The sequence below is a fragment of the Leuresthes tenuis genome, unplaced genomic scaffold, assembly GCF_036924035.1.
Source record: "Leuresthes tenuis unplaced genomic scaffold, fLeuTen1.0.hap1 SCAF_1, whole genome shotgun sequence".
Classification (NCBI taxonomy): domain Eukaryota; kingdom Metazoa; phylum Chordata; class Actinopteri; order Atheriniformes; family Atherinopsidae; genus Leuresthes; species Leuresthes tenuis.
The window spans coordinates 17,966,143-17,980,611 of NW_027325355.1; the positions used below are offsets into that span (position 1 = coordinate 17,966,143).

The following is a 14,469-nucleotide window of genomic DNA, read 5'->3' on the forward strand; positions in this document are numbered from 1 at the left end:
ATATTGCTCAGTGAAAATCTCAAGAAAAGAACCTAGGAATCAGTTTTAGAATTAGTTCAAATCTAAAATTCAGAATATTACTTCCTCTGGAACCAATTATAAGTTTTTAGGTCAAATAAAACCTACCGTCCTGACGTAGAAAACTCTGGCATTTTAGGCCTAACATACCTGGCTAATTATTTGATGACACGTTTTAGAAAGAAATCTGAAGAAATCACTTTGGGACCTTCAGAGAATTGCGTTGGGTTTTGGTTAACTGCATTTTCCCCCCTAGAATTCTTGCAATAAATAGTTAAAAACTGATCAATTGCGTAATATCTTACAGTATACATTCACCTCATCTAACTTAATAGCAAATGCTTTAACACTCATTCAGATCATATACGAATCTCAGTTTTCTCAATCTTCCTCTTGTTTTCCACCATGTCACTTACATCGGCACTATAACTGTCCAATAAGACCAAATGCATTCAAAGTGACAACTATAAACGATTTTAGTCGTGTTAAGTGTCTGGCAAATGGAAGCATCTGTAAAGTAACACTCCTCAAACAAGCCATGCTGCATTAGAGAAGACATCTACTGTCTGTTTGTTTGCTGAGGATGTCCGGAGTGAGGGGAACTAGTGCTGAATATGATGTCCATTCCTCATAAAGCCACAGCTTTGTGTTTGTTAAGCTTTTAACAGGCTCTTAGCATTTACCGTGAATGGTCAGCTCTTACACTATGTACAAATAGAAAACCGCCACAGAATCTGTGGAAACACAGACCAAAATAGACTTCAGTCTCAGAATCCTCTTGCTCTGAAGTGTATTTAAGGCTGCAATGTACCTCTGTAAAAAAAAAAGATAAATTGTTTCCATCAAATATTGTTTTTAAAGCTTTCATAGGAATTGTTTCTTTGGTCTGGAACACAGTTTGATCCTGCCGACAGCACCCAATGGACATTAATGATTATGTAAACACAGTATTAATTCTATGGCATTTATGACAGTCAGTTTATTGTCACAGCAACGTAATGCTGTCAACTATACAACAGTCATGTAAAGTCATCCGTAGTGATGGAGTTATCTGGGCATTACGTAATTTTATCTATTTTATGAGTTCGCTGCAAGTAACACTGCGTGACAGGTATCTAATGAACTTCGCTACGAAGTCACGTTTGATGTATGCAGTCCATGCAAATGATACTCCTCAAATCTTAGTAGGCTGTGAACGTGATGAGAAACATAGGTTCCAAGCATCACATTAATATAAAGTAGGTGCTTCTTAGGAGCTAACAGAATGGAAAAAGTACCGCACAGTTTTTTTCTATCGTCTGTTTTTAGGTCTGCTACTCACCTCGGCTACTTCTTTCCATGTTGTATCCCTCTTGGTTATTGGTCATGGTATCAGCTTAAGGACACATGATACAGAGAGGGCTCATGCTGCCACAAATCAACAAGATTCTCTGAAGTGTTTTGCTCATTTGGCTCATTCTACTTTACTACTGCTAATTTAACTTTATTTTGAGTTCTTACACATTGTGCCTGTGTAAAAACATCACTTCATGCTACATTGGTCTTGGCTGGTTGGTAATTGTGGGTCATAGTTTTCCATTCAGATGCAAAAGTTATTCTGGTCTTTTTCAACCACTAAAAACTCTCTGAATCAAATTTTCCACAGTAGATGTTGACAGATAAAAGTTTTTATAAATTTGTCTTGAGAATCCCCTCCCAACTGATTTACAGTTCTCTGTTTGAGTTTGGCATAAAGCAGTGAACCAAAATCCATCGTCGCTTTGGTGGATGCTCCTTTTATACCCAATCCTGACACCATTAAATCTACTGATTGTATAGCCATTCAGAAAACCTTTTTTGAGTGTGCTGCTGACTTAAACTTTTAGATTTGTTGACATTTTTAAGATGCAAGAAATTGGTCAGTGAAGATACTGAAAATATATTATCTCGTAGTTGCAATGGTTAAATAAAGCTGACAAGAAATTGCAGATTTAAGTTTTTGTTACAATTTCCCAATATTTCTGGAAATCGAGTTCATATTTGTATGCAGTATTACAGAGGTATGAGAATATGATACTAGTGTAAGACATTCCTAAATGCTTTGCATGGCCAGTGCAGCCTTTTATTTGTTTCTTTGTGTGTGTTCAAGCAGTATTTGTCTATTTGTATGGCCAGCAGCACGACACTAGTACTATGAATTACTACTTGTTCCATATTTTGGGTATTCACCTCGACTATTTCCTGCAATTTAATTGATAGTGTATCTCCCTTTTATAATAATACTGAACAGTTTTAAACTTTGACCACCAGACATGTTACGGATTTGCAAAACAGGGAAGTGATGTCAATGCGGTTTACAGAGAGAACAATGGTTAACATGTCAAAGCTAGACAAAAATTGCATCGGGGTATTTCTTAGATTAACAGTTTGACGGTATGTCGTATCCAAGTATGAATGTCTTGTAAGTGTTGAATAGTGGACAGTTTGGGGAACACACTTCCTCAAAACACTGGGTCAGCATCAAACCTGAAGAACTTTACTCCGCCGCACATTTATTGTCCCACCTTTGAAACTTCAACGGCGATAATATTTAACTGTAAAGCACGTGTGTCGCATAGCTTTAGCGTACTCCGCGCGTGTAGAATACTGGACCGATGAAGTTGTGATCTGGACGACTTTTAAACATTTCACCTACCAGGCAGAAGCAATGGTTGGTACTGTTTTGTTCATACTCACATAACGCTGTTATGCACTGGTATAATTCGCGGGACTTTCTGAATTTTGTCCGTTAACTTCTGGACAGGTTTCCGTCGCCAAGGTGATCCTCGGGGTCTTTGGTTTTGCAGTGGTCGTCATTTTGATAGTGGTGCCTACGGTTGTAGTTCTAAGGGGTGAGTATTGAATGCTTCACATGTTGGCAACATCTGTGGTGCTACGCACCGTTGAACACTGTTAAAAAGTACTTTACGCACGCGTCATTACGCATGATCCCTTTAGATCGTAGTTTAATCTAACTTCTTCAAAAAATACTTTCAAGGAGCATTCAGCTAATGATAAGTACACATTACCCTAAAAGAAAAAGCTAATATTTTAGCGTAAATGCTTTTATTTAATTGTATTTGTGTAAATTGTGATTGAGTTGGAAGAAAATAGTTTGTCAAACAAGACATAATCACAGCTTTAAATATATGAGTATTTCCATTGTTACACCAGCATAAGCGATATTCCTCTCCTTACGGTCAGTTACAGTTTTTGTAGGTTCAATGTTCTTCATTAAGATGCATTCATTGTATGTGTGTGAGTATGTAATATAATATCTGTAAGTCTTTGCCAAGTTCTAAATTTCCAAGCCTGTGTTTCAGAGGATAAGGGAGTGGTCGAGAGAACTTTCACCTTGGATGACACGTTCAACAGTTTGTTGAAACCAAAGTCCTACAACATGAGGTGGATTTCAGGTAAAAATTAAAAAAAAATTAAAAAAATTATCTTCAGTAGATATCCCGATAGATGAATTGTCGTAACATTTGTAGAGGATATTCATGGCATAATCCTAACTTTGATCAATTCCGAACGTTTGCTGCTGTGCTCCTGAAAAGTTTGGGGAAAAGTACTCTGCATACCCAAATAGGCCACAGGTTCGTTGGAGGGACACAATCTCAAGAACAATGAAAGCTCCCACACATTGTCTCACTTCCTGCTAAATTAGTCTGTCATCCTGAAAAATGTTACGACTAATATGGATTGACACAAGATCTTGCCAGGTATTCAAAGTTCCAAGAGATTTATTAAAGATATTATTCTCTCCCCGATGTCACACAAGTCTCTGTGATGTCGACAGAATTGCCTTGGCAGCTTAGAAACTGCAAAAACTTTAGACTTTAGACTGCAAAAACATTAACACAGTTATGCCCACTTTGAGAATTAGTTACTTTTCCACTTCTCCAGCAAAGGCCTGTAAAACTACTAACTGTTCATCAGCTCAAGGTATACTTTGTCTTTAGTTTTCAGCAAATGTAAATATGCTGTCTTACTAAAATAACACAGTAAACACTGTATCTGATAAACATCAGGATGGTAGCATCTGAATTGTACACAGTTTGTCTAAGAACGACATCACTTAGCTGTTATCATAGCTTCATACTCTTGGTCTTGTAATGCTAATAATCCCACGCAGCCAGTTACTGAATGAGGCAGCAGTCAACACAAAATGTTTTTAGATGTGGTTTCAGGATAAATGAATGAGATATCACTGATTTAGCATGTAATGTCACGTGTGCTCTAATCAAGGTACTTCTGTGAATTAAAGATTTGATCAATTTTGAGGACTTTTTTATGCAGATATCAATCATGATCAAAACTGGATCTGCATAGAAGGTATGCAGATCCAAAATATGCCCACAGGTCAGTTTTCATGCAGGCAGATAGGACCTGTGATTACATTAAAAAAATATGCAACCTCCAGTGGTTGTGAGAGTAAAAAGGCATCCAGGAAGGTGACAGTCTCATTGGAAAACAATGTATTTTAGACCTAACCATGATCATTTTGTAACCTTAACCATATAATGTAATTGTCCAAACCTAACCTTGAGGTGAGGAAGTTTTGCTGAAATGCTCCTATTGGTCATATTTCATCCTGCCACTACCAGGGGGTGGTACTTTACAGGAAGCTGTTAAGTGTACGAAGACTGATTGAACACGTGAATGTAGGACCAGAAGCTGACATTTCAAAAAGTTATGCAAATATTGATAAATTGTTAACAGCGTAAATAACAGCCCTTAGTGTTAGCCTTATAGAAACAAAACAGAGCCATAAAGACAGACATGGAAATAGTTTTTTTTCAGCATATGTCTTGGAGGAAAAAAGATATTTCCCTTTGCTGTTTTAATGTCAACAAAAAGTAAAGCCCTTCCAATTTTGTAGTTTTGATACTCTAACTGTAGGATTATTGTTACGTTTTTATTTGTCTATCATACCATAGTTGTTCTGTTGTGTTTCATATTCATTTTCTACATCTTTCACCACAGACCATGAGTATTTGCATAAGTCAAATGGTTCCGTCTTCCTTCACAATGTGGCCAATAATGAAGTCTTAGAATTCTTGCCCAGAGACAAATTTGTAAGTCATTCACTTTACATTCTTTCTTTGGTTTTGTTGTTGTTGTTTGCAACATAAAGCACACAGTACTATATTCATTTTACACACCCAAAAAAGCAATAATGTCTGCAAGGTCATGAGGAGGCATCTGTGGAACTCTCACTCTTTTTCTCCTCATACAGGATGTAATAGATGCGTATGATTACCAGCTGTCCGCTGACCACAAATATGTTGCATTCATGAGCAACTATATTAAGGTACATTAAACATTTACTCCCATTAAGGGCTGAATCTGGCGCATTTTTTAAATCCCTAAATGCTCAAACAGAAACCTGCTTTGTTTTTGTCCCATCAGCTGTGGAGACACTCATTTACAGCCGACTATTCACTGTATAACCGGGAATTAGAGTAAGTATAATATGTTCCCTTTAGACTCTTTAATTTCACATTTAAACCAAAAAACAAACAAAAAAACCGTTATAAGTACCTACATTTATGGAAAAGAACATGTATGCTCTTGTGATAATGCAGGAAACAAAACTTAAAAATATAACCAAAATGTTCAAAGCAGGTTAATATTTTGGCATGTTCTCTGAAAGCTTTCTAAAACTACAGCAGCTGTAGGGCATGTTTTAAAAAGCTCTGAAAGTAAATTTCACTCTCTGTGTACAAATCTCTTCCAGCCAAATTATCAGTACTTCTGACATTCCTGATAATGTCCAGTACTTTGCCTGGGCCCCTGAAGGGAGCAAACTGGTAAGCCTGAGACACACAAATACTGATATGCTTGTAAGTTCATAACTATGACTGAGACTGCTTTGAAGTGGTTGATAAATTACCAAACACAGCCCTTCCCGAATTCTTAAAATCAGCCAAAGTGTGCGTGTGTTTTATGTTTTTGTCCTTTATTGTTTCTTTTTTACTCGTATCTTTGCGTTTCTAGGCCTATGTGTGGAACAATAATGTGTACGTAAAGACAAGTCCTGAGTCGTCATCGCAGCAAGTCACATTCACCGGAGTGGACACGCAGCTTTTAAATGGGATCCCAGATTGGGTTTATGAAGGTAAGTGGAACAATCTGTAAGGGAGTGATGCATAAGCAGCATTTTCATTCAGTTTTTCAAGGTTGGACCACATAGTTGGGGCAACCCTTTTTCCAGTTCTGCTCCCTGAAAGAGATGCTCTTTGGTGACCTTGTCAGATTTCTTTTTTTCTTTTCTCAAGAATGCGGTCAAGCATTTTCTCTTTCTTTTATCTGGCATCATGATGTGAGCCTGATCATTTCCAGATGTGGGTTGGCTGATACAATCACAGTGTCCTCCCAACACAGTGTAACATTTACTCATGCAGACGACTCTTTAATGCCAGATATAAAGCAATTATATAGTATTAACTCATAACTACCAAAACAAAATTCACAGACATTCTAAAGGACCGGATATCAACATGTATAACATTAGCGATATAAAAACAACAATATCTATTTCATTACTTTCTGAAAACATTTGTATGTGATTAGTTTTAATTAATAATACTGTATTTTATTTGGCCCCTTTTTCTTTGTTCTTGGTTTATAATTCTCCAGCTCCAATTCAGATTTGTTGTCTTTTCTGACTGATTTTCTTTTATTTTTACACAAACAGATTCAACCTTTAGTAATCAATGAATATCTCAATTATGTGTCTATTGATCAAGATTTGACTCAACATACTTTTCAGAGAGAAATATTTTCATAGAAGATGAACATTGCAGTATGTGCAGTATTACAGTAGTGTAGTTATTGTGGTTTTTTACATTTTGATTTGTTTCGCTCTGCATATGTTTCAGTTTTGTAGCCATTTTCAACATCGGTACAGTTTTTCGCTTACGAAACCCAAAGTGAAGTGAGAAGTATTTTCCAAGGTGAGTTGAATCACTTCATGCTTTTGTCTTTACAGAGGAGATGTTCTCATCCAATCAGGGCCTCTGGTGGTCTCCTGGAGGGAAGTATGTGGCCTATGCAGAGTTCAATGACACTGAGGTTCACGCTATAGAGTATTCCTGGTATGGCGAGAACCAGTACCCCAGCACTGTTTCCATTCCCTATCCTAAGGTAGGATATCCAGACTCTATCAGCTCTATACTTTGACATATTTGCCTACTATATCTTTCTTTCTTTTTTCTCCCCTCCTTACAGCCAGGTTCTGCAAACCCTGTAGTGAAGCTGTTTGTTGTGGATACTGACAATACAACAAAAATCACTGAAGTTGTTGTTCCGGCCTTATTCAGCTCAGAGTAATGTAACAGTTTCTATTACATCAATACCTCTAAGAAAGTCTGAGACAAACAGGGGGATTGGACTGAATTGTATTTATTTTTTCCCTCAGAGAGCACTACTTGGCCACTGTTACTTGGGTGACAGATAACCGTCTGGCTGTTCAGTGGCTTAAGAGAGTACAAAACCATCTCATCCTTCAAATCTACAACTTTAATGGATCTAGTTGGGTGCCTGTTGAGGTGAATCCCCAAATTATCAAAAAAGTACTGCTTGTTATTTACATGTGCAAGATGACACACTCAACGTGAAAATAAAGAAGTGTTTTTTTTGGTGATTCTTATGTACACAAGCCTTTTTAAGAGCAATTAAACCTACATTTAAAATCTTCCTATACTTTTACCTTTAAAAGACGAGTTTGAATCCCATTGTGATACACTGGGTATACACTGGATATCCGTCTTTTTTTCAACTCATGTTTAGTATTGTGAAAGGGTGGAAATATAAGACAAGACACTATGGATTCAAGTCACTAAGGATTTCCCATGCACAGGTACTCTGTGGTTTCAGGGTTATCATGGTGTCACATATAGACAGCATCAGCAACAGTAACAGTACAAAAAGATAAGCAATTTATCTTTTAAAGTAGTTAGAGTAGGCTTATGATTGATATTATTGGACTGTCAATCTGATTTGAACGTCAGCGCAGTAACAAACCTCTGCTGTGTATGTGGTCGTGTGAAAGGAATTATAGTTTCTAATAACACTTAGTTTTGTTACTGCAATGCTGCTCTAATTCATTCCGTTTGTAGGAAAGTGTGAATCTGCCAGTTTGCTGTTATGAAACGAATCACATGTGTTGGAAAAGTACCTCCAGATTCAGTTTTGTCTTGCAATGTGTCTGTTTTTCCCTCTCAGGGTTAGAGCGGCAGAGCTGATAAAGCTGGTGTATTATCAAAAGTGACTTAGTTCAGCTGTAAATACAGTGATCTTTTTATCTTTTTACAGGATCTGGAGATAAGGAGCAGTGGCTGGATAGGACGGGTATGTTGAGTGCATTGGTGATTGTTATTCCGTAATTAGTTTATTTTTATAATCTCCAAATTAGTTACAAAGACCAAAAATAACTATGCCTGTAATGTGTAGTAATGTGAGTTATTTAAAGCATGCTATATACTATTTTTATGTGTAACAGAGGTCAACTATTGTCCAAAGTCTATTGGCAACAGATCACTGACTCTGTTGCTGTAGGTACCATTAACAATCACACACACCTACAGTGTAGATTCAATCTCACTACCAGAACTACACACACATATAATTGTTCTTTTTAGTTCTCCCCTTCAGAACCAGTATTTGCCACAGACAAGAATAGCTACTATCTGGTCACGAGCGACAGCAACAAGTACAAGCACATCCATCACGTGACTGAGGTGGGTGAAACAATTGCACTATTCTAAATAGACATACCCAAAAGCATAATCCTTTCTTTTTTGAGTCTTGCACAAATAAATTTCATAAGTAGTTTACTGTGACATTGTACGGTACTGCCGACACGCATTCTTCTCTGGCCCTTTTATGTAGGGAGTTCTTACACCCATTACTTCGGGAGGCTGGGAAGTTATTGACATTCTGAAAGTCACAGAGGATAGTGTGTAAGTTATCCGCTGCTGGATGTGCTTTTTTTGCTTTTTTAAATGTAAAGTCATTTTTAAGAATAATAATCATTTCTCTCTGCATGTTTTGACCCGAGTTCACAGCAAACATATTGCACATGCTTGCAGATATACATTTTTATTTATGTCCTGTGAACTCAATTCCTGCTCCCCCTCCTTTTTTTCCTGCCAATTTCTCCACAGATATTATTCGAGCAATGAAAAGGACAGCAAGCCGGGAGGAAGGAATGTTTACAAGTAGGGGGATTTATTATAATTTACTGCTTTTTATATTTTTTGTCTAAATAACTTAATCAGATTTACAGTGTGTCTGTTTTTGTGTTCGTCAGGTTGACCAAAGGAGTAACCACGTGTCTCACTTGTTCTTTTCATGAACACTGTGAATATAACTCGGCTTATTTCAGCCACAATGCCTCCTATTACCGTTTGAGCTGCAATGGTCAGTGATACTTTTTTACCTTCTTTAGAAAAACATCTGTCACTCTCTGAATTCCATTTAAGTGCTTGTATAAATAATATCGCACTGATTTTTGCCTTAAGGTCCCGGCATTCCCTCACATAATCTCATGGAGACCATGAGCAATAAACGTAAGCTGCAACCTTTGTAAATGACTCTGGAAAGATAACAGGGAACAGCATTACATGTAATTGACATTTCTTAACATTTGTAGAAATCAAAGCTTTGGAGGAGAACAGTGCATTTAGGCAACAGATTTCCCAAATCGCAATGCCCACCATGCGTCGAGGGACCATCAAACTCGGCAAATATAGTAAGTGAATTCAGCTACGTCTGATATTTAGTATTTGATTTCACTGCCAACTGAGACCTGATGTGAAACAAGTGCAGGAAGTGGACCTAAGTATACTCGTTAACTAAAACACAGAACATGTCAGTCCTTACAGTACGTGTCGTTTCACAGCTCGTACTGTAAGACCCACCGTGCATTTTTATTCTAACCCTAACCATTTGGTATGTTTGTTTTACAGTGCAAAATGACACTCCAAAAGCGTAAAATGCACATTAATGATGTGCAAAAAGTACTCAAAGTCATAGACTATTTATGCACATTTCCATGAGTAGTATTGGGGGAAAAATGCTGAAGATTAGGATCAGGAGATCATAATTACTGAGCAGTGCTCCCATTTAAAATATTAGTGTGTCAAATCTAACCCACGATGAAAAAAAAAAAGGCTATTTACAGAATTTCCAATCTAGAGAAGGAATACAGTGAATACAAGTATACTCCAAAGAGCCTAGGAAAGGGGTCTAAATCCTCCTAAAATATTGATTTCCTGATTTTCTCTAGTTTCTGTGACCCTGAATTGGCCTAAGTGGGTATAGAAAATGGTAGGATAGATGGATGGTTCTGACTTACACGTGAAAAAATACATCCTGACAGACCTGCTGTCGTTCCTCTTTGGTGTTTAAAACATATTCCAAACAGAGATGGCTCAGTACCACGTGTATATATACACAACAAGCTGAGGTTGTGGAATCAGCAGAGATATGTTACAAGTGGCATTCACAATGTTGACAACAAGTGTCACGGTGCGGGGGTGGAGGTGAGAAAGGAGGACCCAGGTGCAGACAGGGAGTTGGAGCCAGGAGGTGACTTAAAACTGTTTATTTTGAATAGAAGAAAATCACAGCCACGCTAGAATACCCAAAAACTAAACTTGAACAAACTAAAAAAAAAAAACACCCAAGAAGAAACAAAACCCTACAGTACAATACAAGGCGCAGGAACACGACAGCCAGGGAAAACCATCAACAGAAGATCTGTCAAAGAATGATGAAAACTGGGAGACTAAATACTGTGGGGAGAGTGATTAATGAGAAGGTACAGCTGAGGATAATGAGCACAGCTGAAGAGAGTGGAGCTGACGACTGGCAGGAGGAAACTGAATAAACTAAAAGACTAAACAGAGACTAACCAGAAAAAATAAAAAAGATACATGGATCGTGATAACAAGCTTTTTACCAACCCGTTTAGAAAAAAAGTTGCAAGTTTAGTACCAGATTTCAGTCCTTTGCTGCCCAGAAACTGTAATATTAACTCTTGTGTTGGCCTTTTTTTTCTTTTATTTTGCAAATGTCACTGTATAACTTAGCTTCAAACTACAACAAAAAAACAGTCACGATCGTGGATAGACAGGGGGCCTAAACCAGCAATCCAGATGCTATTAATAAAAAAGTATGACTATGTTTGTGTGAAAACAGCTTATTTCACTGCATGACTCATCAGGAGGAAGATTTGTCTTATCTGTAGGCAATTCAAAACAAGGCTATAATTGAGAGATAACCCCTGGAAAGTATGGGAGTCACTCTAAAGATGATTTACAACCTAGATTAACCTAGATCTTCACAGAAATGTTCCCCTTCAGAGTGTCTTTGGAAGGAAAGCACTTGATAGTATCTTTTTCTAATCTAATTAATTCATCTCTCTTTATTGACAGATCTCTGGTATCAGATGTTTTTGCCTCCAGGCTTTGATGAGTCCAAGAAGTACCCTTTACTGATAGATGTGTAAGAATTGTCTTTAAAGGCAAAAAAAAGCATCATACAAGTTGCATAACAGAAATGTAAAGTTTCTATTCAACTGATACTGAGTCTGCCTAACTTTCCAGGTATGGAGGTCCCTGCAGCCAGAAAGCGGACTTCATATACAGGGTGAACTGGGCCACCTACCTGGCCAGCACTGAAAAAATCATTGTTGCAAGCTTTGACGGAAGAGGAAGCGGTTTCCAGGGTGACGAGTTAATGCATGAAATTTATAAACGTCTGGGAACCTATGAGGTGGAAGATCAGATAACGGCCGCAAGGTGAGATGAGCAGGGGGCCGATTAGAAAAGTCAGCACGTCTCAAACAAACAAATTCCCCGCCCCTTTGCCTCGGAAAGCTTGATTAAACTGGATTTAACTTGTTTCTGTACCTGAGATGCTTCCATTCACACTTGTGCAATGGAAAAGTCATGAGTAAGTGATGATGTCAGAGATCACTAGCATCTAGCAATAAAACAATTATCTTTTATTGTACTTTTCTTTTAGGGAATTCGTCAAAATGGGCTTCATTGACAAAGAGAGAGTGGCTATTTGGGGATGGGTAAGTAGTCAAGACTATTGAATGTTAGATAAAAAAGTAACAGTGTGACAACGTAAGTGTTTGTCTACCATTAGGTTGGTTATTCACTAACCCTAACCCTGTTCAATTCAATAAGACTTTGATTTTTTTTTTACGTGACGCAGAGAGCAATATATTTTATCATAGTGCAGAGGGCAAGAAATGAAGTTAATGTTTCACTGTGATGTCAGTGTTCCTGGCCTTCAGACAAGAGATGAGCTGCTGTAATGAGCTGATTATCTTTCACAGTCTTATGGTGGATATGTTACATCAATGGTGTTGGGCTCTGGCAGCGGAGTTTTCAGATGTGGAATGGCAGTTGCTCCTGTGTCCAAATGGGAATATTATGGTATTTCTTTTGTCTCAATGTTTTGCCCTTGTCACATCCACTATAATTGCTTGGTATTATCATATTGTATATGTATCATACTGCAATTGTCTGCCCCTTTCAGATTCCATCTACACAGAGCGCTATATGATGGAGCCTACAGAGAATCCCAATGGCTATGCTGTAAGTTTCACACTCAGCAAAATCGTGTTATCTGCTCATTGTTGCTCATTGCTTTATCTTAACGCAAATGTGTGTGCGCAGAACTCAACAGTGCCTGGCAGGGCCAAGAATTTCCATTCAGTGCAGTATCTTCTGGTTCACGGAACAGCTGATGGTGAGTCAGGCAGGGTCTTTAACTTTAAGTTTTTGTGCAATTTGAAGCAATATATGGTTATCAGTGTTACAGCTGAGGGAAGCATTTAACCACGTCCCTCTTAGTGTAGCTAAAAGGCTTTTCTGTCAGATCCGATTTTTGACATTAAAATTAATCTCGATGTCTACCGTGTCCAAGCAGTCATTTATTATGAACCTATGACCTTTGAAGCGTGCGCTATCATCAGATCAAACTTTTTCTTTGATCAACACTTTAGTCCATGACACAGTAGCCCTGTTAATCTGTATGTGCTTTTTTCCAGATAACGTTCATTTCCAGCAAGCAGCTGAAATCTCAGAAGCTTTAGTGGAAGAGCAGGTGGACTTTGAAGCCATGGTGAGTAATCTGGACCATGGATAGCAGGATTTCAAGGAGCACTGTGTAACAATTAAAGACATCTAGCTGTCAACTTGGAGATAACAACCATCTCAAATGCCGTCAGCCCACTATCTACCAAGTAATTGTATCTGTATTGGTTGGCTGTTACCTTTTGATAAGAAAACAAGAACCTTCAGTTTGATTTCAAACACTTTTGTTCTTCGTCAGTGATTTCCATTTGAGAAAAACTCCATCGTTGTTTATTCTGCCTTCATCTGCCTTGAAATGGCTCCACCTCATCTTGTTTTTACTTCTTTTGGTGTGATTCACATACCGTTAAGCTTCTCTCAAAACAAATCTATAGATATCTTTTTCTTTGGAGATAAAGGGTTTATTTTGGGTAATAAAAACAATTAACTCATGAAAGTGTTTACACACAAATTGGAACATAGTTTTAAACATTCTGATCAACCTTTTTCTCACATGGATCTTTGTGAGTGACACAGTGACAGTATGAAATCTCTTAATTCATCTTTGTCTTCTTCTTTCAGTGGTACACAGACAAGGATCATGGCCTCTCCGGTTCCGCAAATCGTCATGTCTACACCCACATGAGTCACTTCCTACTGAGGTGTTTTGCCTAAAGTTCACTGTATCACCAGGCGCTTATTTTATCATTTGTCATGTGTAAATAAAAGAATGTAACGATAAATGCATTTACCTCTCAATTCACCTCATTTAGGAGCAGGAGGTCAATGAGCACAAAGTGGTCCGAGCCATAATGTCATGTTTGTGCCTGTAAAATTTTTCATTGCATACCTTCATTCACAAGTCACACAACCGATCTGAAAATATAGCTGAATTTCTTTTTCTTCTTTTTTCTTCATCGTGACAAATGTACATGAAAATGGAATTTATTTTATACAGCTTGTAAATTTGATATTTACAGATGTTAAAGCTCAGGAAAATATATGACAATGTAAGTGATAAAACATGACAATATATTGTGGAAGTGAAACTGTACTGCTTGTATTTCAAAGTTATGTATCCAGTATTGTATTAAATGATGCATATAGGTTAGGCACCAAAGTAATTTCATACAATTTTACTAGATTCACAATATTGTTTTTCTAATGTTTGTTGGATTACATGTTTTCTTGAATTATTAAGAATTAAATAATAAGAATCATTTTTGGGAGTTATTGTGTCATTCAGATTTAAAATGATACCTTGGAAATAGGGTTTTGGATGGATTTCTCAGCATTTTGTTTTTTTCAGAAATTATTATTTTCTATTTAGTTT

The 14,469-nt window shown here is 37.4% G+C and overlaps 1 protein-coding gene across 1 annotated transcript; it reads left to right on the forward strand.

The window, feature by feature from the left end:
• Nucleotides 1–2,467: 2,467 nt before the first annotated feature.
• On the forward strand, nt 2,468–14,356 carry LOC140308188 (dipeptidyl peptidase 4-like). Its single transcript, XM_072386821.1, has 26 exons — nt 2,468–2,707; nt 2,801–2,888; nt 3,360–3,452; nt 5,023–5,114; nt 5,276–5,350; nt 5,449–5,501; nt 5,777–5,849; nt 6,037–6,157; nt 7,031–7,185; nt 7,270–7,367; nt 7,460–7,589; nt 8,356–8,391; nt 8,682–8,780; nt 8,932–9,002; nt 9,207–9,260; nt 9,353–9,462; nt 9,564–9,611; nt 9,695–9,793; nt 11,481–11,550; nt 11,652–11,846; nt 12,073–12,127; nt 12,395–12,494; nt 12,598–12,656; nt 12,738–12,810; nt 13,112–13,185; nt 13,719–14,356. Exons 1-26 carry the CDS (start codon nt 2,705–2,707, stop codon nt 13,809–13,811), a joined length of 2,217 nt encoding a protein of 738 aa, XP_072242922.1. The 5' UTR covers nt 2,468–2,704; the 3' UTR covers nt 13,812–14,356.
• Nucleotides 14,357–14,469: the final 113 nt, after the last annotated feature.